This window comes from Balaenoptera musculus, chromosome 5 (genome assembly GCF_009873245.2).
Source record: "Balaenoptera musculus isolate JJ_BM4_2016_0621 chromosome 5, mBalMus1.pri.v3, whole genome shotgun sequence".
Taxonomy (NCBI): Eukaryota; Metazoa; Chordata; class Mammalia; order Artiodactyla; family Balaenopteridae; genus Balaenoptera; species Balaenoptera musculus.
This window is the reverse complement of record NC_045789.1, coordinates 121,771,041-121,792,387: the sequence shown is the minus strand read 5'-3', so window position 1 is coordinate 121,792,387 and position 21,347 is coordinate 121,771,041. Positions and strand designations below refer to the sequence as shown.

Here is a 21,347-nt window from a genome sequence, read left to right as displayed (position 1 = left end):
ACAACCCTTCTCTTATGTTACTCTTAAAATTGTAACACAGGTTAGCAAATAATAGAGACAATACCAAACGTTCCCGTTATTTTCACATGTTCAGTTTCTACCAATAGTCAGTAAAACCAAAAAGTTCGAATTGCCCAGTTTTTCAATGTGCAAAAGACTGGGGACTCCATGATTTCTAAAATTTCTTTTGGTTCTGACATATTATGATTCTAAAAATGTGAGTTATTTACAATCTTGTATAAGAAGTGTATTCTTCTGATAAATGCCTAACAGGAGTCTGAGAGAATTTTTCTTCATTCCTCTTCCCTATTAGTCCTATGGATCTCCCTTTCATAATCAGCACATAGTTTTCATTAATATAAGACTGTATGCACTATCAAAGAACCTGGTAACATGAATAAATTCTTTTTAAATGTTGTACAAACACATTTCCCATTACTCTCACTTTGTCCTTTCACTTGCCCAACTTAGAGCCCCCAAAGAATCAATTTTTACAAGAGTAATAAGACTTACTCATGAAATTTCTTAGTAAATTCCCCTTAAATTGCCAAATTTTCCTTACTGACTTGGGCTTCAGGTTTTTAGGTTAATACCACTTATTATAAATCTATCATTGTATATAATTTTATATGCTAGAAAAATATGCCAGGTTATACTGTCCTAGCTGTTACAAAGAAATCACGAAGAAAATTATTTTATGGGTCTTTCCTCTAGTTTTTACAGCTAATATGTCTTCCTTACCCTAGAGGATCCAAAAAACTCAGACATATTTGACAGTTTTTGCCACTACATACATATTATTAAGAAAATACCCCCTCCTACAGAAATCAATACTGGTGCTGTACTTACTGAACCAATACCATCCATCAGTGTTAAGAGTGAAGCTACAACTCTTTTTTCCACTTCATTCTGAGCCCCTTCTCTTTTAGGGCAAAGTGCATCCAGCTCATCAATAAAAATAATTGATGGGTGCCTAAAAATAAACAAGTAAAATGAATTCTCCAATATACATTAAATTTTTAAATGATTGTTGTTGCACTGCAGTTAAAAAATTGAAATTGTTTTAATTTTTTGACTGAAATGCAATGCATCAAATTTAGGATTTAATTAATAATATTAAAGACAAAAGCAATAGGATGTTAAGCTGAAAAATCTTAGATTAATTCTAGCCTAAATTATTAACTCACCAATATCACATTCTAGTAGATCTGCCCTCAATAAAAAGCAGAGTACTGAGAACATGTATTGCTCATGAGATGACAGTCTGTGCCCAGACAGAATTTGCCCACTAATGCCCACTAAATCGCTATGCCTGGATCAATTCAGAAGCTGAGGCCAGTGATGCTATTCCTTGGAGATGGTTTAAAGTTCCAAGGGATAGAAAGTAGAAATGCTCTTTTTAAAAAATCTACTAAAAAAACAACTTTCAAGATGACCAATTCTCCCATAAAAAGATGTGAATTCTCTCATAAGAGGAAGTCTCAACTTCCAGGAACAAATTAATAGTGACAACAAAAACATACTAGACAATAAGGTATACCACTGGTTCTCAAATCTTCAGTGTTTGGAGTAAAGACTACTTATTTTACCTACTGGGGGAAAAAAAAACTTTAAAAATGGAAGTTTTGATAAGAGAGCAGTAATTATGGTAGGTTACATACCAAAACAATGGAAGAGACATAGCCATATTATGAATAAAACTACATTAGACCAAGTTACAGGCTATTCTTTAATACTCCTTGCAATGTAACAATGGTAGCCTAAACCGAGAAATGATTAGTAAGAATCATTTTTAAAGCAAAAGATTTGTCACTCTGAAGCAAACTGTAATAAAACTAAGTTTTAAGCCTAAAGGGCAACTGTAATAGTCTATTGAGATTAGATGTACCCAAAAGAAAGAAAATCATAAATTTATATGTTCAAGCAAATTCACATGACTTATCGGACAGCACTGTCTTAATTCTTTTACCTTATGTAATTTTTAAAATTATTGACATATAACATTACTTTCAGTTATACAACATAATGATTCAACATTTGTATATACGTATCGTGAAATGATTACCGCAATAAGTCTAATTCACGTTGTCTCCGTACAGTTATAAAATTTTTTTTCTTATAATGAGAACTGTTAAAATCTACTCTCTTTGCAACTTTCAAATGTGCAATACAGTACTATTAACTACAGTCACCATGCTGTAGATAACATCCCCATGATTTATTTATTTTATAACTGGAAGTTTGTACCTTTTGCTACATTATATAATTTAATAACTTATTTATCACATTTCCAAAACAATATTAGATAGAACTAGATTAGATAGAACCTCATTAAACTTACAATCCACTTCCAGTGCTATCACTATTATTTTTGTTCTATTCTTTCATGCTTCGTATAAAGTGCTACTATCTCTACTTTCATTAATACAGCCTTGACTACTAATTCCAAACATCCAAAAATAAAGAATACCGCAGAGTGGCTTCAGCAAATATCTGACGTAACCTTGCTTCAGTCTCCCCATAGAATCTGTAACAAATAAAATCCATTTAAGGACCAACTCTTATCATTTTTAAAGCTCTATCTATAAAAGCTCACCTGACTTTTCAAATATTTCCACAATACTTAATACTACTTTCAAAAATTATTTTCCAAACTTAATGTTTATACACATTAAAAAAAGCAAATTTAAAATATTTCAATGTGTGAAATATCGACAGAATACTATTGAGCCATTTTTTAAAAACCACATTTAAGAAGTATATCTAATAATATTGTTTAGTCATTAATTATGCACTTACTTGCTAATGATTTCAGGGCCATTAATTACAGAAACATAGGCACCAACTTCATTAGCAACAGCCCTGGCAATCATTGTCTTTCCAGTACCTGGAGGGCCATAGAGCAACACTCCTCTAGGGGGAGGAATTCCTAGAAGAAAAAGCAGAGAACACTGGATGCAGCATTACTAGGTTGCTTGTAAGTGTTGTCATATGACTTCAAACACGAGTTCTAAAATAAATTTACCTTGCACAAAAACTAAAGTAAGAGTCAGAACTTCCCTTTCCCCATAGAAAAATGTACTAACTAGCCCAAACGCTGATCTCAAGCAATGACTTTTTCTCTCTCTGTAGACCCAACCAGGCCAGGCTGGTTAGTAAAAAACTGGTTTAACACCCACACTATTGACATGCCCCATCCCACACAGCACAGTTCAATGATCAAAAAACAAAGCCCGAACAACAAGAAGGGCATCCAAAATAAGCCACCAACCCCAATTTTTATCCAACTAGCCATCTCAGAGAATATAAGCCTTACCAGGGTTCATTTTATATGTGAATCCAAGTATTCATTATTTATATATATATATATATATATATATATATATATATATATATATATTCATGAAAAAAGAAAAAGCAAAAAGCAGAGAAAGACACGGTATGCACCAAATATATGCAAATATATGTAGAGGATCTGGGCAGTTAACAATGCAGAAGAAGCCCTGAGTTTTCTAAAAGCCAAGTCACTCCCTTAAGTACTTGTTTCAATGCAAAGAGATCTGCACCCAGCTACATTTCCTAACAAAGAAGTTTTATCCAAACTATTTAAATGTTTGATTTATTTTTTTAGTCATTACGGCTAATCTAGCATGACAAGATACGTACTCTAGATCCAATACAAACAACTGTGGAAGTGTGCAGTTAAGAGAGACAAGGCTACAACTAACTCACATTACAACCTGAAGAGACCAAGCATAGAAAAAGGCCGACTTAACTGGCATCTCCTACCATACCTCTCACTCAGGAAAGAAAAACAGGAAAAGAGGGTGAACAATTATTAGATAAGTGAAATGAGCCAACTGCTTTTTAGTTTGAATTTAACATTTCTGGGTGTAATACACTGAAGAAATCATACCGTAACTCTTGAAAAGCTCAGGCTGTTTGAGAGGTAATTCAATTATTTCTCTAATTCCTTTCAGCTGACTATTTAAGCCACCTATCATGTCATAAGTTACTTTTAATTGGTTTCCTTGATCTTTTGAATTTGTACGAATCTTTGTAAAATTGACTCTTGTTGTGGAAGAAATAAAATAAAAGGTATCGGTGTTGCACTGTGCTCCCACGCTGGGTGACTTTAGCAATCTCTCTTCATTGACGGGCTGCTCATTTCCTTCTCTGGCCGACTGAGAACGATGTTCAAGACCTGTGACTGCCTCTAGTCCAAGTCCACTGCCATTCCCAGGACTCTGTGTAACACCTGACGAAACGCCACCAGCTTTATTTATCATTCTGCCATCTCCTGGTTTGTAAGGAGTACTGCTTGATGCTGGGTTTGGGGGCACTTCCAGACTTAACTGGCTCAGCTGTAAGGATATATCCAGGGTGCTAGCTTCCGTGCTGGATGGCTTGGAGGCCATTCCCCAGGCAACAGCGTCAGAGTCATTCTGAGCCCTTCTCAACATCGCGCCGTCTGCTCCTTTCACTCGCAACACTTGCAACTTGCATGGTCGTCCATAGAATGTACAATACAGAAAGTTGCCTGGTAAAACAATCTTGCCATCTGGAAAACAATTTATTAAATATATACGTTAGCACAATTTTTCACCCATTTAAAGTTTAAATAGCAATTGATTTCATCTATTAACAAAACTATCTGACTGAAAAGACTAAATCAAAGATGGAAGTATTAATAAAACAATTGTTATGAAAAATAGAGGACCTAATATTCCCCTATGATACGGCACTATCTGGAGACAGAAGGTCAAGCTAATTCTCTGAAATCCTCTACACTCAGTACATTTAGGATTCTATCAGCTATAACCCCACAGAGCCAGGCATTCCATGTTCAGTAACGAACCAAGCTAAAATGGCACACCTACACCAACACTCCAAGATAACATACCTGACTGGAAAGAACAGAGTTCAAGGGTTAAAAGTCTTAGTTCTACCACTGACTTTGCTCACAGTTAAGTCAAAAATTCTCTCCACTGCTCAACTACCAATCAATTACGTGGCAGTTGGGGGTGGGGGCCGGGGGCAGATACTACATCCCTGTCTTAAAAGGGCGTTCATTCGTTGAGAAGAATATTCTCTACACTATTTTAAAGAACAGTATTATGTACACAAGACCTCAAAGACACATCAGTTTATTTGCTGCTGCCTTGCTTTTTAAAATTTAGAAAACGTATGAAAGATACATCTCACCTAGTTTTCTCAGAAGACAACTATTCAGTTGTTCTTCATTAATATCTGCATTTTTGTCACTGTGAAGGGTGGGAGAAATAAAAATCAGCATTAAGTACACCAGAAACTAAAATGTAATATAAAATGACATGTACACAGTTGTGATGTAGACCTAATCAAAAGAATCATTAGTTTACAACCTGGAAATGATTTATACAATTTTGGAATGATTTACACTTTTTAGATACTTCTTATAGCCATGAAAACACCATTTGCAATTTGGTGTCCTAGTGGCCTAAATCAGTTTTCTTTACTATCTTACACACCACGCACACACACCCCTATATACTCAGGTATATATATGTATACACGTGTGTACATTTATGTACTACATCTGTGGATGTATAGGAGCAATAAATCACAATGAAAAGTATGTGTTTTTTATTGTGTGTTATAGTCAGAAACATTGGAAAAACACTGGCCTCAATTAATCATTTCCTTTCTGAACTTGCCCAGCTTGGAGAAAGGCTTTTATTAATAGCTTACTTTATTCTCTTTGTATAATTTATAACTTATCTTTAAGGAAATTTAAATCCTATAGAGTACGTTATCTGAAGAGGTAGAAAAAAAGCAGAGTAATGGTACAGCGCAAGTTTATTCTAGAGAAAGGGTATGCCTAAGAAAAAATGGAAAAGCCTTCTTCCGACCAAAAACTGTGTCTTCCAGGAAGATTGCCTGTTTGAGTACAGGAAACATGCCTAAAAATCATTACATTTGTAAAGAAACACGTTCTTGGAGAGTTCTCAGAATATGTGCATTTTCCCTCCTCCTCCTTGTGTAAGCAGCCCGTATCAGCAGAGGAAGCCTACAGTTGCGAGCTCTGCCAGAGATCACAGAGGGAGAATGGTTTAGCTCAGGAAAAGGTGTATTAGCAGGCGCATCTGGTCCAAATCTAAGCCTTGCTCCCAACCACTTTATCAGTAACAAAATCAATACAGCCAAACTACATTATTTGAAAATTCCGTATGCAAATTCACCTACTTGCTAAAATGTGTTTATAACCCCAAAATCAATACTAGCAGAGCTTTGCCGGTCATTTGTGGATGAGCACAGAGCAGGCAAAAACTGTAACCCAATACTTGCCCAGCTGAGGCTGAAAAAGGCCTATTGTTTCAACTCTCATTCAGAGGTGACCAGAGGATGGAAGCTGGGGAGGGCAGGGAGCAGTGCAGTATCGCGTGAAAAGTTCCAGCTCTGGCACCAGACAGAGGGGGTTTGAATCCTAACTCTGGCATCTGTTAATGGGGTGGCCTCAGGCAAGTCACTTAATATTTCTGAGCCACTTCTCCTCTTTTGAAAAATAAAGAAAATAGAATCTACCAGAATGAGTTGTTTCAAGGACTTAAGATTATAATCTACATAAGATATATATTTTCATATATTTATATGTGTTAAATAAATACACATACATATAGACACACACACACACAAACACACACACCCTCCCTAGGAGCAACGGTTCAGTATTTGCTAATTCAGTATTTGTGGCAACGTCATGGAACACAACTGCCACCAATAATGAGGACCAACTATGTATTCAAATAAAAGAGAGAGAAAAACAAGGAGAAAATTTCGTGAATCAAATGCGTGTATAAACTAAAGAGAAGATTGTACTTATTTCCTTAAATACTTAAATTTACTTGTTTAAAGAACTCTGAAACTACTTAAATGGCTTTTATTTATTAAACTTTGAAGAGAAAATATTTGCAAATATGTACAAATATGTAAAATATGTAAAACAATCAGTTTTGCTTTAAAAAAAAGCACAGATAAAATCATTTCCACTAGAAGGAGCTCTAACATTAGTATTGATAATAAATTTTTTCAGATACAACTGAAAGATTTAAACGGCAGACTAAAATGACTGATTCTTCTTATTGGAAATTAAGTTTCTTGTCTAAGTTCTGCTGCCACATTTAAAACATAAGGTTCTTTAAAATAAAAAACCAAGTTTCCATTTAAAACATATACAGTCCCCCTATAGTAGGTAATCATTATCACCTAAGACTGCTGCGCCCTCAAGAGGTCACACTGGTTAGTAATCATCAAAAATCCAGTCAACTGATTACTGCTACCTAAAGCACTGTTTTAAAACAGTCTGAAGATTAATTCTGTTGAACCTGAGTTAACTAAAAAATTACCATAAAATAATGGGCAAGTTACTTCTCCTCACTGAGCCTGTTTCCTCACCTGTAAAAAGAGGGATAAATATGGATACCTTGCTGGATGTTTAGAGGACTAAATGAGAGAAGAAAAAGGGGAAAGTGTGCGTGTGGGTGCTAGTACACAGCTGGCGCTCAACATATGTTGTGTTCTCTTTTCCTTTCTGGCTTTTTATTTTGTTGCTTGTTAAACTGTTATTCAATGCACTGAAGACATTTTCCTGTTTTTAAAAGAAAAAATACACTAAAGCTTAAGCTTGGAATCTACAAAAGTAGCCAAAGTGAAGAAAACTTTTCAAAATCAAGCTAATGATTGAAAAATGTTTTGTGATTCCAGCATATAATATAAAATTCCCCAACTTTTTACAAACATGATATTAAAGTATTAAAAGATTTTTTTTAAAAACAAATTTTGATAAGACTTGTATATGCAAACTGAGTAAAAATCCTATTAGATACAGAACATCCAAGAGGATGGGTGATATACTTTAACCATATTTGTCATCTTTGGTGGGGGACTATTTAAAAATTGGATAGATATAATTGTTTTATTTGACTGAATAATCAATGAGTTAAAATACACAATCAGGTACACTTCTCCTGAGCAGTCTTAATTAAAACTTGTTTCTTGCCAAATCTATTAGATTACAGTATTACAGTAATCTATTACAGTAATCTATTCCTGTCTTTACGACTGTAAAAAAGACAAGAAGCCCTGATTACCCTGCAAACCAAGACAAAAAGAACATTGTTAAATATCCATCAACAACAATTCCTCTCACCTAAAATGTCAGGGCATATTCTAATCACGGGACATTAGAGAGTCCACAGTCCATAAATCACATAGCACCCATCTAGCTTGTGCTGTCTGACACAGTAGGCCTCTAGCCACTCACCACATGTGGCTATCAAGTGCTAAAAATGTGGCTAGCCCAAACTGAGATATGCTACAAGTGTAATATAACACACTGGATTTTGAAGACTCAGTTTGAAAAACAGAATGAAAAATCTTGTTAATAGTTTTTTGTAGTTATTATAAATTCAAATAAGACTTTACATATACTGGTTAAATAAAACATACCATTACAATTACTTTCTCTTTCTCTTCACTTTTTAAATGTGGCTACTAGAAAATGCAAAATTACATGTGTGGTTCACATTTGTGACTCATTTGGGAAGCACGGATCCAGACAGTCACCAAAGAAAAGAGCCAAACCTGAGTGCCACGTCCATTTCCTCAGCCTGCAGCACAGCACCCAAAACAGGCTGGACGTGGATGGCATCACCAACCCTCACACCCACATTCTTCTGTGCCATTTCACTCAGGCCAACCTTGCCTCCAGGAAATCCTGCCACAGGCCAGGCCGTATAGACCTACCCAGAACATAGGAAACAAAAATATAAGAAAATAAATATTTGTAGAATATCACTCATTTATAAGGAAGAAAACTAAGCACAGTCAAGTACATGGATCTGCAAAACACAGTCCTTACCCCAAAGGAGTTATGATGTGACATCAGTTACAAAAAAACTATTTTTTTATAAATACTACATCTCTTTTGTGAAGATTAGGAATAATCCCACAGTGAAAATGGTGGAAGAGCTGAAAGGTGAATTTAAGACAAGAGACAAAGACATTAACAGGTGATAAGAGAAAAACGAGAAAAAATACTGAAGACAAGCTAAGTGTAAGGTAGTTCAGTCTGGAGCATAAACTACATGCAGCAAACAGTGAGTGACCCAGTACAAGAGCTCCATGGGAACCTGGTTCTCAACAGACTTAAATGGTAAGGGAGAAACTCAAAGATTTCTAGCTCCAGATAATAGGCTGAGCTCACACATTTATAGTCTTCTCTTCCACAAAACACAGTAAAGGATTTTTTACAGTATAAGCCCAGAACAATGAAAGGAATGGGAGGCAAGCCATCAGCAGATATAAGACTGCAAAACATTTCCAGAGGACCCCACTGGACGAGAGAACATTGACTGATGAAGCAGCAGCAGAAGACATGGCAGAGTCAGAGGAAGAAACCTAAGCTGCCAAAAATGACCCAGGAAAGGTTCTGGACTTAGGGTCTCAGGTATGATGAATGGCAGCCAGGACAAACGGAGGGTAATCAAATATTTACGTACAAAACAGATGACCCAAAATAACATTTCTGTGAAGAAATACAACTAACAGACTGGGAGAAATAGGGCTGGTAGTGTGTCACTACCTCTGGAGGAAAGGCTTCTTTCTACATCATGACACTTAGGGCCTACAACTCCCAGGGTATAAAAGGAAGGAAAAGTTTATATAGATGTGAGGGTCTTGTAAGATATAGCTTGTCAATTATTACTGCTTGTGTTGAAAATTAAAATCAAAAACATCTGAAATATTTCTGAAGTAAGGAAATGAAAAGGACTCTCACCTCTTGCTTTCCATCCAAACTGGTAAGCAACACTGGTCGACCAATACATATGTTTGCAGACTTCATGGTGTTGAGTCCAAGTTGAACAAGGGAATTCTGGAATGCTTTAGGAACTTTGTTGTCTACCAAGAAGGAAAAGAAAATTATTTTTGCACTATTTGTAACTGAAGTTAAAGCATGCTTTCTTTTGGAGTAAACAGAAATCCTTTATCCACATGACCATATGAATGCACTTACCAAACCCTGGAGAAACTACTGTCCCAACCCTCCTTATTTTAGCAATCAGACTTAAAACCAAACCTTTGTGAGGGTCCACTGACAATATGACTGCTAACTAAAAAAGGATGTTTTATGGGGTAGGTATTTGTTTTCATTATTTAAAAAAAAAATCTCTAATTTCATCACTAACTGAACATACTTGCAGTAGGGCTTTTCATACTTGCATTCTGAACCTTTCATATTACAGATTCTAAGTTGAGCTGGTTACTAGTACTCAAAGGCTTGAACTGGGGAAATGACACATCATCTGGCTCTAGAGGATTAAGTTATGTTTCCACTTCTCACCCACAGGATAGCAACCAGACATTTTTCCTTTCTATTCCCAGGAACACATGGATAGCAATAACACAGGTCTTATTCCTGAGGCGAACACACACCGACTCAAATGACCATTAGAGCTTTCAACTTTTGGCCAAAGAAGGGGCCCAGAATTCAGGCCAGTTTCAAAACCTCTGAAAACGATGTGCGAACATCTCCACCCCTGCCCACACACTCCCTCAAGCTCCACATTTGGTTAGCTGTCCCTCCTCTGATGCTCCCAGCACCCTATGTTGCCAGATACTAGCACTCATCACAATATTCATTTATTTTACAATCTGACTTTCCTTTAACAATATACTGCTTTGTAACAGGAAATGGGTCATATTCATCTTTGTAACTCCAACGCCTAGGAGTGCATCAAATATAGCAGATGCATAACAAATGTGCATGAAATGAATGAATGTAGATGAGTATACAATATTTTTCTTTTCAGCACAAAATCCATGTAACACTTATGATGCCTGTCACATAAACTTTATTATAAAACTTATAGTCACATATATCATAATCACAGAGCTCTGACTACTATTAGTGTTCTTTCATAATCAGAAAAACAGATCTTTTGTAATTAAAAAGGAACTAAGTCAACAAAAGGAAAACCATGAGGTATGTCTGATTTACATCATTCTCTGCCACTGCGAAGTAACTTCCCAACACATTTATTTTCCCTCTGTCATCAGATGAACAAATCTAGAAAAACAAAGCATCTCCCAGGGCTAAGATTAACAGGACTGAGCATAAAATAAGCATTTTTTAAAACATGACAGGCTGAAAAGAAATTCAACTTTCCTATGAGCACCAGGTCTCTTACACAGTTTACCCATCAATAAGAGCAAAGCGGCCTGTTTGATAACCTCATAATGTTCAGTTTCTGCCACTTCTTTCTTCCTAATAAAGGAAACCTCAATGAATTACCCTTCCCTCTTGATAATTACCTTGAGGGGGGTACTCAGTCCCTGACAAGATTCTAAGTTTTCTTCCTCTCTTCCCTCCATCCTATCCTGCACCAAGATTTGAAACATCACACTCTTCTCTAAATACCTCCATTTCCTCCCTATCAGCAATGGAGATCATGTTCAAATTCCCATCCATCGGCTTTATTCCTAATACATTTCCATTGTATTCTCTGCTTACAGCATCCAAATCTATGTAAGCTATCCCCCACACAATTCCCTTCACCAGTCCTCATTCCTTCAATACTTTAAAAATATATCTCTACATCTACTTCCTATTAATTAACTTCACACTTACTGAGCACCTTATGTGCCAGATTAACTAATGAGATAGTAAAGGTAATTTCAAACAACCACCCACCCTTCATTTGTTCATTCAGCAAATATTTACCATGTGCCCACTATATGGCAGGATACTACACTAGGCACTGGGGAAATAAGGTGAACAAAAGCAGACACAGTCCTTGGCCTCATGGAGTTTATAACTTAATAGAAAGAGTTATTAAACAATCACTAAATAACTGTACAATTCTAAACTAAGATTAATGCAATGAAAGAAAAACTAAGAGTGCTAAGAGAGACTATAATGCAGGATCAGATCTAATTTGGAAGAATCAGAGAATGCTTCTCCAAGAATATTTAAATTCAGGTCTGAAGGAAGAGTAAAATTAACTAAATGAAGAGTGGGGGGGAAAAGACAATTCTCAGCAAAAAGAAGAGCTTGTACAGAGATCCTTGACAAAAGACAGCATTGTGCATCTGAGGGGAAAAGTACAGGCAAAGTGGTGGGAAACAAGGAGCCACATAAGGAAGGTCAAGACCACCCAGGGCAGTGGGCTTTATCAAGCTCCTGGTCTTTAATCTGACAGTAATTGGAGGCCAGTTAGTGGTGAAAAGCAGGGTCGTGACAGGATTTTTATTTTAAAAGATCATTCTGTCTGCAGAGTGGAAAAGGAATTGGAGGGGAGCAGCTAGTGTAGTAGTCCAGGTGAGAGAGGATGGTGTCTGAGATTAAGGTTGAAGCAGTGGGAAGGGAGCGCAGAAGTGGAACGTGGGAAATACTTAGTTAGTAAACAGGACTTGGTGGTGGACTGGATAATGTGAGATATAAGAGAGCAGTGTCATGAAGGAATCTTAGATTTCTGAATTTTACAATGAGAAAGACTGAACAGAGCTCATTTGTTTTGTTGGAGGAAATATGACTTCAGGAAGTCAGTCCTGAAGTATCTTTGAAAAGTCCAAAAGAAGACGTATAGCACAGTGCTATATTCAAAGTATGGACCACAAATTAAGAAAACAATCCCATTTACAACTGCATCGAATAAATTTAACCAAGGGGGTGAAAGACTTGTACGTGGAAAACTATAAGACTCTGATGAAAGAAACTGAAGACACAAATAAATGAAAAGATATACTGTACTCACAGATTGGAAGAATCAATATTGTTCAAATGTCTATACTACTACCTAAAGCAATCTACAGATTCAATGCAATCCCTATCAAAATACTAATGGCATTTTCCACAGAACTAGAACTAATGATCCTAAAATCCATATGGAACTGGAATAGCCACAGCAATCTTGAGAAAGAACAAAGCTGAAGGTAGCATGCGCCCTGATTTCAAACTATACTGCAAAGTTATAGTAATCAAAAAAGTATGGTACTGGCACAAAAACAGACACATAGATCAATGGAACAGAATAGAGAGCTCAGAAATGAACCACACCTATAAGGGAAATTAATCGACGACAAAAGAGGCAAGAATATATAATGGGCAAAAGAGAGCCTCTTCAATAAATGGTGTTGGGAAAACTGGACAGTTACATGCAAAAGAATCAAACTGGATCACTTTCTTACACCATGTACAAAATAAAGTCAAAATGGATTAAAGATTTTAAATATAAGACCTGAAACCATAAAACTCCTAGAAGCAAATATATACAGAAAACTCTTTGAAGTTGGTCTTAGCAGTATTTTTTGGATCTGTCTTCTGAGGCAAGGGCAACAAAAGCAAAAATAAATAAATGAGACTACATGAAACTAAAAAGCTTTTGCACAATGAAGGAAACCATCAACGAAACAAAAAGACAGCCTACTGAATGAAAGAAGATATCTGCAAATGATATATCCAATAAGGGGTTAATATGCAAAACACATAAATAACTTTTACACATATATATTACAATGAAATATTACTCAGCCATAAAAAAGAATGAAATCTTCCCATTTGCAACCACATGGATGGATCTAGAGGGTATTATGCCAAGTGAAATAAGTCAGAGAAAGATCAATATCAGATGATTTCACTTATGTGTGGAAACTAAAAAACAAAACAAACAGAAACACTCATAGATACATAGATACAAAGAACAAAGGGATATTTGCTAGATGGGAGGAGGGTGGGGGGGCTGGGCAAACAGGGGAAGGCGATTAAGAGGTACAAACTTCCAGTTATAAAGTAAATAAGTCACAGAGAAGTAATGTACAGCATAAGGAATATAGTCAATACTGAAATAACTTTGGATGGTGACAGACGGTTGGTTACTAGACTTTATCAAGGTGATCATTTCCTAATGTATTTAAAAGTGAATCACTATGACTTACACCTGAAACTAATACTGTTCGTCAACTATATTTCAATTAAAAAAAAAAAAGTGTGGTCCACAAACTATCTGATACTGTTCATGATGAGGTAAGTACAAAAAATGAGAATATGCATTTAGAAGCTTTTATTGCAATTTGACAGAGTAATTTTGCATCTGTTGAATCTAATAAAAATTTCTCTTTTTTAACTTATTTTTCCAATAATTTACTTTTATCATATTTTACAACAGTGCTGATCTGTGACGTGTTGTAAATTTTTAAACCTTCCCTATGGAGTTTGAGAAGCATTGATCTAGAAGACAATTAAATGAAGACTCAGAACAATCTAAATTACAAATACAAATCTGAAAATAATAAGGGTAAACGTGAAGGAAACGCTGGGCATTGGATGAACTTGCCAAAGAAAGAAGATTTATAGAGAGAAAAAGAGGGTTTAGGACTAAGAATTAAGGAACTTCTACATTGATGGTTAGGTGGAAGAGGGCGAGCCTGCAGAGGGAACTGATGAAGTACCAACCAAAGGAGGGAGAAAAACTAGGAGATTTTGATGACACATAAGTCAAGAAATAAAGTGTTTCAAGAAGACGGAAATGGCTGACAATACCAAAAGCTGCTGAGGGGTCAAGTAAAGTAAGTAATGAAAAACCATCCATTGGATTTACCAACGTGGAGATCATCAGGGACCAGGACACAGGCAGTTTCCATGGAATAATGAGGTGGATGTCAAATAGGAATAGGCTAGGGAGTAAGTGAGAGATGAGGAGGCCGGGACCCCTCCTTTTAAGAAGTCTTACAGTGGAGGGTGGTGATAAGTGTGGAGCTTTTGTTTAAAGATGAAAGAGAAATCAGTAGGTTTCAATGTCAATGGGAAGGATCCAGTCGAAAAAGAGACTGAATATGCACAACAGAACAAGTTGTCCTCCGATCCCCAAAAAAGCCTGAAAATACTATGTTAACTGGAAGATTGTCTTTAGGGTCTGCACTAGACATAAATAAAAATCTTGCCACTAGGTTAATCTGATCCCTTTTTCAAAGCTACAAAACATCACGCCTGCTAAAAGCTTTACCAACTCAATGCTTTTCACTTAAATCCGTTCTCCCAAGTCAAGGTTGCTGTGATCTAGGTCCATGGCTTTAGGGTCAAATACATCTGGACTCAAAAAAAGCCTCTGCCATTTAGTTAGGACCTGTGTAACCTGGGGGGAAGGAGGGGGTGGAATCGCGTTAACTTTTCTTTCTCTGTAAAATGAACGTAATAATACAGTACCCATCTCCCAAAGCTCTGCGCAGAATAAATGAGATCCATACGTGAAATACCCAAGCTCCTGCTAGCACCCGTGCGCACTTTACAGCTGTTTAATTAAATACCACAACCCGCGTAGTAGGAAAAAAGCCACCTTTCAGTTTTAAAGGCACATTAACGTCTCTTAGGAAGGACGTACCGACAGCGGTACTGAACTGGGCTTTCAGTTTTTTAGTATAGGTATACTATTCTCGCTAGAGACAAGCGACTTCGCAGTTAAATACGCCGTTAATCTTAAATAAGGCAAAGCCGTTTCAAGCTCAACTTAGAAATTCAAAGCAAATTACAAAAGAGCTTGACTTAGCCACTAAGTCATTTCTGCCCAACTTCTCTAGTGCAGGCGCGGCTTCGAGTGTCTTACATACTTCTGTGCCTCTCGCACACCTCTGCCTCACCCAACTTTTTAAAAACCTTTACACCTCAAGGCATAATCGCTAGGTTTTCGTCCTCTCAGGCGGCGCCCCCTCGGCCTCGGGTCTCCCTCTCAAAACTCTTTACCCTTTTCTAAGAAGTTGATCACCACCAGAGTCCCGGCCGCCACGGCAGAAGCTGTGGCCTCCGCAGAAAAGGAAGCAGCGGAGGCCGAGGGCGAACCATTCCCGGCGCTTTGGTTCAGCCGTTTTCTGTTCTTCTTGGACGACATGATCGGAAGGCAGCCCGAGAGAAGCAGCGGCAAAGCCGGCTCAACGTGCGCGCTTCGCTGAGAGAAAAACTTCCGGGGCAGAAACCAGCGAGGCTCCGTCCCGCGCCGTAATCCCCTGAGTGGAGCGCAGCAAGAGCGGGAGAACATAGCGTCTTCAGAATCCGCTGTCGTCGAAGAGGTGGAAGACGTTCTCACTTTCGCCAAAGAAGAAGGATTAGGTGGACGGAACCCTCATTTAGATTGTAAATTCCTGAAAAACAGGACTTTTTCGTATCTCCGCCTCCTTCCCTATACCTGAACAAAATGTCTGTTGAATTGAACTGAGGTGGGGGTGGAGGAAACAGGGGAGGGAGGGGGAGTGGTGGGAAAGTTTCTGTCGCGTTCCTTGAGCCGGGCAAATTCTTGAGAGGAGCCGGTCGACCGGACTTCGCTGTCTCCTCTACCTAGCGCTGCAGACCCCTGTTCAACTCTGAGAATGGGTGGGTGGCACTCTTCTAAAACTTACGGTACCGCCGTCACTCACTGGCGGCGTGACTTGGGAGCGTCCGCGTGGGCCACGAGTGCCGGCGCGGAGATGCCGCAGCTACCGAGAGGGGGCTGCTGGCGTGCGGTGATAACGCGGGCCCGCAGCGCAGGGCTCTTTGCAGGGCCCCGCGGGGCTTCGGGCGGCCCGGGTTGCACTCGGGACGCCCCTTCCGGAGCCGGCGAGCTGCGGGGCGAGCTTGATAGATTCGGGGGCGTCTCCGTGCGCCTGGCGCGGCTGGACGCAGTGCACCGCCTGGACCCGGTCGCCTTCCAGAGGGCCTTGCAGGGCAAGTGCGCCGGTCAGAGGCTCCCTTGCCTTTCTAAGGAAGTAACCGCGGCCCCCACCCCCGAGTCGCGCCTGAGGGAAGGAGAGAGGGCGTGCGTGACCCGCAGCCGTTTTCTACCTTTCGTTCTTGTGCCCTTGGCTGGGAGGTCTCTGAGGCGGTTGGGTGAAATGGTGACGAGCTCAGACTTTGGGATCGGCAGCCCTAGTTTCTGGTCCTCTTTCTAGTGTGTGACCTTGGGCAAGTTCTGTAAACCACCGTTTTCTCACCCGTAAAACCAGGTAATAGGAGCTCATGGAATGGCTGAGAGATAAATTGCATAATGCATACGAAGTGCCTCGCACGGTATCTGCCACGTATTTAACGCTCGGTAAATGTTGATACTATTAGGCTATCGTTTACTATCACTTACCGACCCTTCGTTTCGCCGGACACTTTGCCCAGGGCAGAACCAGAGCACTTTCTAGTACACGTGGTGGACAGTGAGTGGGCCAGAGAGGTTCTGAGTGGTCGTATTTGTGCACAAGTTGGGTCAGGAGCTGTGGCGCCGAGAACTAGAGTTTGCTTTTCGTTAGTAACAAGCCTTTTGTGATTCACCGGGGAGATTGGTGAGTGGTTTCAGTCTCCAGTGGGAAAACTCGCCACTCTCTTTGAACCTTGAGTCCAGTGATAAGAAAGATAGCTTGGATGGAGGAACCTTCACTTTGAGAGCCCGTGATTTGGCGGAGCAGCCTGTTTTTCACACTGCCCCTGAGGGTCCTTATAATCAACTTGATTATAGCATGGAAACTCATCCTCTCACGCTAAGAGGAAACTGAAAGTAATCTTTGTCCTATGGAGCAATATGGCAAGTGAGCATCTATGGAAATATAACTGAGCTAGTCGTTTTCATCTTCAACCATCCTCAGTTCTAAACTGTTTACCTCTTCACCTTGTTTTCTCTCCTTGGGAACAGCTGCTAACTACAACAGTGTTAACAGTAGAATCAGATGTTCATCCTCTAATATGTGCACGTATGTGTGGGTAGACACAGGTATTTATTGTACACACTTGTTACTTGTCAGTGATTAAAGCACTACCTCAGTCAGGAAGGCAAAGCAGAAAGTGGGTTGGATTTGGAGTCACACATTCAGGTTTCAAGTCCCAGGTTCTGCCACGTGCTTAACCAGGCATTAGGAAAATCACCACTGAAAATATTTGCCTCTTAGGTTGATCACGTGAATAATGCCCACTCTAACTACTTTACTGGATAGATGTGGTAATCAAAGATAAATTACATGAAACTAATTTATAAACTCTGAAGTACCGTATACTTTTATATCTTTTTAATAAATTCTTTTGTACTTACTAAGTGCTAGACACTGTTTTAAGAACTTCAAAAGTATTGATTCATTTAATCCTCATAACCTGTGAGGTAGGTACTATTATTATCCCCATTTCAAAGATGTTGGTACTAAGAGACAGATTAACTTCCCCTGTCTCTAGAATTTGTTCTTGGCTGCACTATAAGAGCTATTGCTGGGTTTTTTGTTATTGAGTCGAACAAAAGTGAATGGTATTGCCTATAAAAAGAATCTTAAAATAATCTGAGAAGAAAGCCTGGTAGGAAGTCTAAATGTATTCTTTCAAGTAAATAGAACTGATTGCCTATAATGTATTAGCAATAGTTGTTTTGCACCTTTACACGTGAAGTCTATTCTTTAACTGTTCCCGTTATTGATAACTAAAGTTAGATGGATGAAGAGGTAATATGTTGCTAAGCTTCACATATTTCTGCATGAGTGGGGAAGTAACACTGGTTCTGGTTCTTGCTGTGCCACTCACTAGCTGTGTGACTTTAGACAAGCCAGTCATTTAATAGGAATTGAGCCCCAGTGCATAATCTCATGTTAACCTGGAGGATTGCAAATGCACAAAATATTAATTAGGATTAGAAAAACAGACAGCAACAGATGTCATCGGGCAATGTGTAATAAGTTCTAGTAAATCTACTAGAAAGTAGTCCTTAGGTTCACATTTGGAAATCACGTGAGGAAAGCTAATTGTCAAAGTGGTGGTATGTGAGCTCACTTTGAGGGATGGATCTGAGCTGAGGGATGAGGGAAAGATGAGGAAAAAGCATTAAAGTTTATTAGTGAGAAAGAGAAAAAAGAAAACATTTTAAAAAGGATTCTTAGGCTTTGAGCATTGGAGCCAGAAAAATGCCTGTAAGCGAAACTAAGGTGGCTGGTGTAGGAATCAGTTTTGAATATAGGTGTGAAGTTTGAGGCGGCAGCCTTCAGAAGATGCGAGCAGCTAAAGAGCAGAAAAGTTCAGTGTTCAGTGAGGTCAGGACTAGGCAGCCGCCCTTGTACAGTTGTTAGCTGAAGCAGTAGCAGTGGACAAATTCTCCAAGCCAGAGTGTAAAGATAAAAAATAGGAAACAAGTGACTCTCCTTGTAGAACTTCAGCTTTTTCGTTTGATTGGAATGATTGGGAAGGAGGACACGGGAACTTTCTGGGGTGATAGAAATGTTCTATAATCTTGAGTGTGGGTGGCACAGATGTAGGCATAGGTCAAAACTCATCAAATGTTCACTTAAGGTTTGTGCATTCCCCTTTATGTAATTCTATGTCAGTTTTTTAAAAGATTTAATCAGAGAAGGATTGATGTGAGAAGGATCTGAAGGGGCGCCACAGCCCCAAATCAAAACGTCCGTTAAATTAAGGCTCCCACATTGTCTGTCACTGTGTTCGGCACCCTGACTTCAAAAAGGTAGAGAAAGATGGTCCTTAACCAGGAGATGCTTACTGCGGAGGCCATAGAAGAGGAGGGAAAGGAATCTAACCATTAAATAAATAATCAAGTCTTTCCCCCTCTCTCCACACACACTTTACAGGATTATTGTAAAGATCGCGATGGTGGATGGAGAAAGTGATCTGAAAAGTTTTTCTAAAACTGTGGAAGTATTCATTTCTTCACCTATAAATTAGGGGTGATGATACCTGTCTTTCATGTTGTGAGAACTTGAACAGTGTATCTGAAATGTCTGGAATTTAGTAAGGGCCATGTAAATGATAGCATCTTTTTTCCCCTGGCTCAATCTCAGGTAATAAAGTAAGAGAATTTAAAGTCAAAGACCGAAAATCTATTTTAATGTTTGTCGTGGTATAATTTGTAATAAAGGAAAGTTAGAAACAATCTAAATGTCCAAAAGTAGGAGGTCAGTTAAGTAGTTTATGGTATACCTATATGAGGAAAATTACACAGTCATTAAAAATGTGTGTTCATTAAAGAATTTTAATGGCATAGCAAAACGTTTATAATATGTAGTAAAAAAAAGTTGTAAATTATATGTGGTATGTCAATTCCAAAATTATATTCATGCAAAAAATGTCGATTTTAAATTTATCTGTGTGCTAATGTGAAGTTTTGATTTCTTCATTGTACTTTATTTTGAAAATTTTCTAGAACTACCATACATTACTTAACAACAAAGTTACATTTTTCACCTTGAAATGTATAAACCAAAAATATATATATATATGAGAGGACTTTTAAAGGAAGAGTAAATAAAAGCCCATAATAGTCATTTATAAAGATGAAAACCAAGATTGTTAAAAGGAACAACAATGAAACGGTGTTTTATTTAAATCAGTTTATTTGTTCATTGTAATACAATTATTGAGCACCAATTATGTGCCAGGTACTGTGTCAGGTGATATATAAAGATCATCACTATATTGACTTTATTTTCAAGGAATTCAGTCTGGTGGAAAAATCATATATAATTATAATAAAACGTGGTAGTTTACGTGCTGCTGATGTATGTGAACAGTACATTTTGCGATTCCCCCATGCCGCCCGCCCCCCGCCCCCAAAGAGAGCTAACTAGTAAGGGAAGTGGAGCTTAAACTTGGCTTCCTGGAGGAGGTGACACCCAGAAATGAGTTTTACTTTATTCCACTCCTCTCACTGTTAAATATTTACAGATGTTTATCTTCTGCATTTTAGCTGCAATACAGAAATGGAGATCAGAAGGTAGAGTAGCAGTATGGCTGCACATTCCCATCCTCCAAAGTCGATTTATTGCCCCTGCCGCTTCCCTGGGCTTCTGCTTTCACCACGCAGAATCGGACTCATCCACGCTGACTCTGTGGCTGGGAGAGGGGCCCAGCAGATTACCAGGATATGCTACACATCAAGTGGGAGTTGCAGGTCTGTTTCAAACTAATGTTAATCACAATTAACTTTTTAAAGGTTCACCCAGTTTCTTCTTACAGATGAGCCAGTAGTTGGTTCATGTGGAATGAATAAGTTGATTAAATGATTGTCCTCCATGGAACTGCAGCTAGTATTGATACTTTAAATAGATGAAGTTTGCCTTACGAATCAGCAGAGGGCAGCACAGAGAACAAGCAAGTTTAGTTTTCCAAAGGATATGTTTGAACATGTTTTACAGGGATATGTGAACTTCACTACTGAAATAGTAACAATGAATTGGGATCAGGGAATAGATTCATTTCATTATGGTAAAACATATTAGTATTATTACATGAAATTTCTAAAAATCTTATATGTTCTGGTATAATGTTATAAGTAATAATCCTAGTTATTACTTTAAAAGTATATCTCAGA

The 21,347-nt window shown here is 38.2% G+C and overlaps 2 protein-coding genes across 8 annotated transcripts in view; one reads left to right on the top strand and one right to left on the bottom strand.

Moving 5' to 3' along the window:
- Positions 1-15,983, bottom strand: part of SPATA5 (spermatogenesis associated 5) — a 326,484-nt gene extending 310,501 nt beyond the window's left edge. Inside the window, exons 1-8 of one of the 2 annotated variants that reach the window (XM_036853530.1) lie at positions 15,776-15,983; positions 9,818-9,939; positions 8,623-8,780; positions 5,206-5,264; positions 3,917-4,561; positions 2,800-2,929; positions 2,471-2,527; positions 850-973 (exon numbers count right to left, since the gene is read on the bottom strand). In XM_036853530.1, the coding sequence (XP_036709425.1) occupies positions 850-973; positions 2,471-2,527; positions 2,800-2,929; positions 3,917-4,561; positions 5,206-5,264; positions 8,623-8,780; positions 9,818-9,939; positions 15,776-15,920 (1,440 nt within the window). In that variant the 5' untranslated portion in view covers positions 15,921-15,983. The remainder of the gene's footprint in view (positions 1-849; positions 974-2,470; positions 2,528-2,799; positions 2,930-3,916; positions 4,562-5,205; positions 5,265-8,622; positions 8,781-9,817; positions 9,940-15,775) is intronic. The other variant, XM_036853531.1, reaches the window with a different exon arrangement.
- Positions 15,984-16,472: 489 nt separating this feature from the next.
- NUDT6 (nudix hydrolase 6) overlaps positions 16,473-21,347 on the top strand; it is a 43,200-nt gene continuing 38,325 nt past the window's right edge. Inside the window, exons 1-2 of one of the 6 annotated variants that reach the window (XR_005019953.1) lie at positions 16,473-16,732; positions 20,724-20,927. Coding sequence is in view for 5 of the 6 variants with exons in the window: in XM_036852547.1 (XP_036708442.1) it covers positions 16,495-16,744; positions 20,724-20,927 (454 nt within the window). In the remaining variant the exon portion in view is untranslated. The other 5 variants (XM_036852547.1, XM_036852553.1, XM_036852552.1 and 2 more) reach the window with 5 other exon arrangements.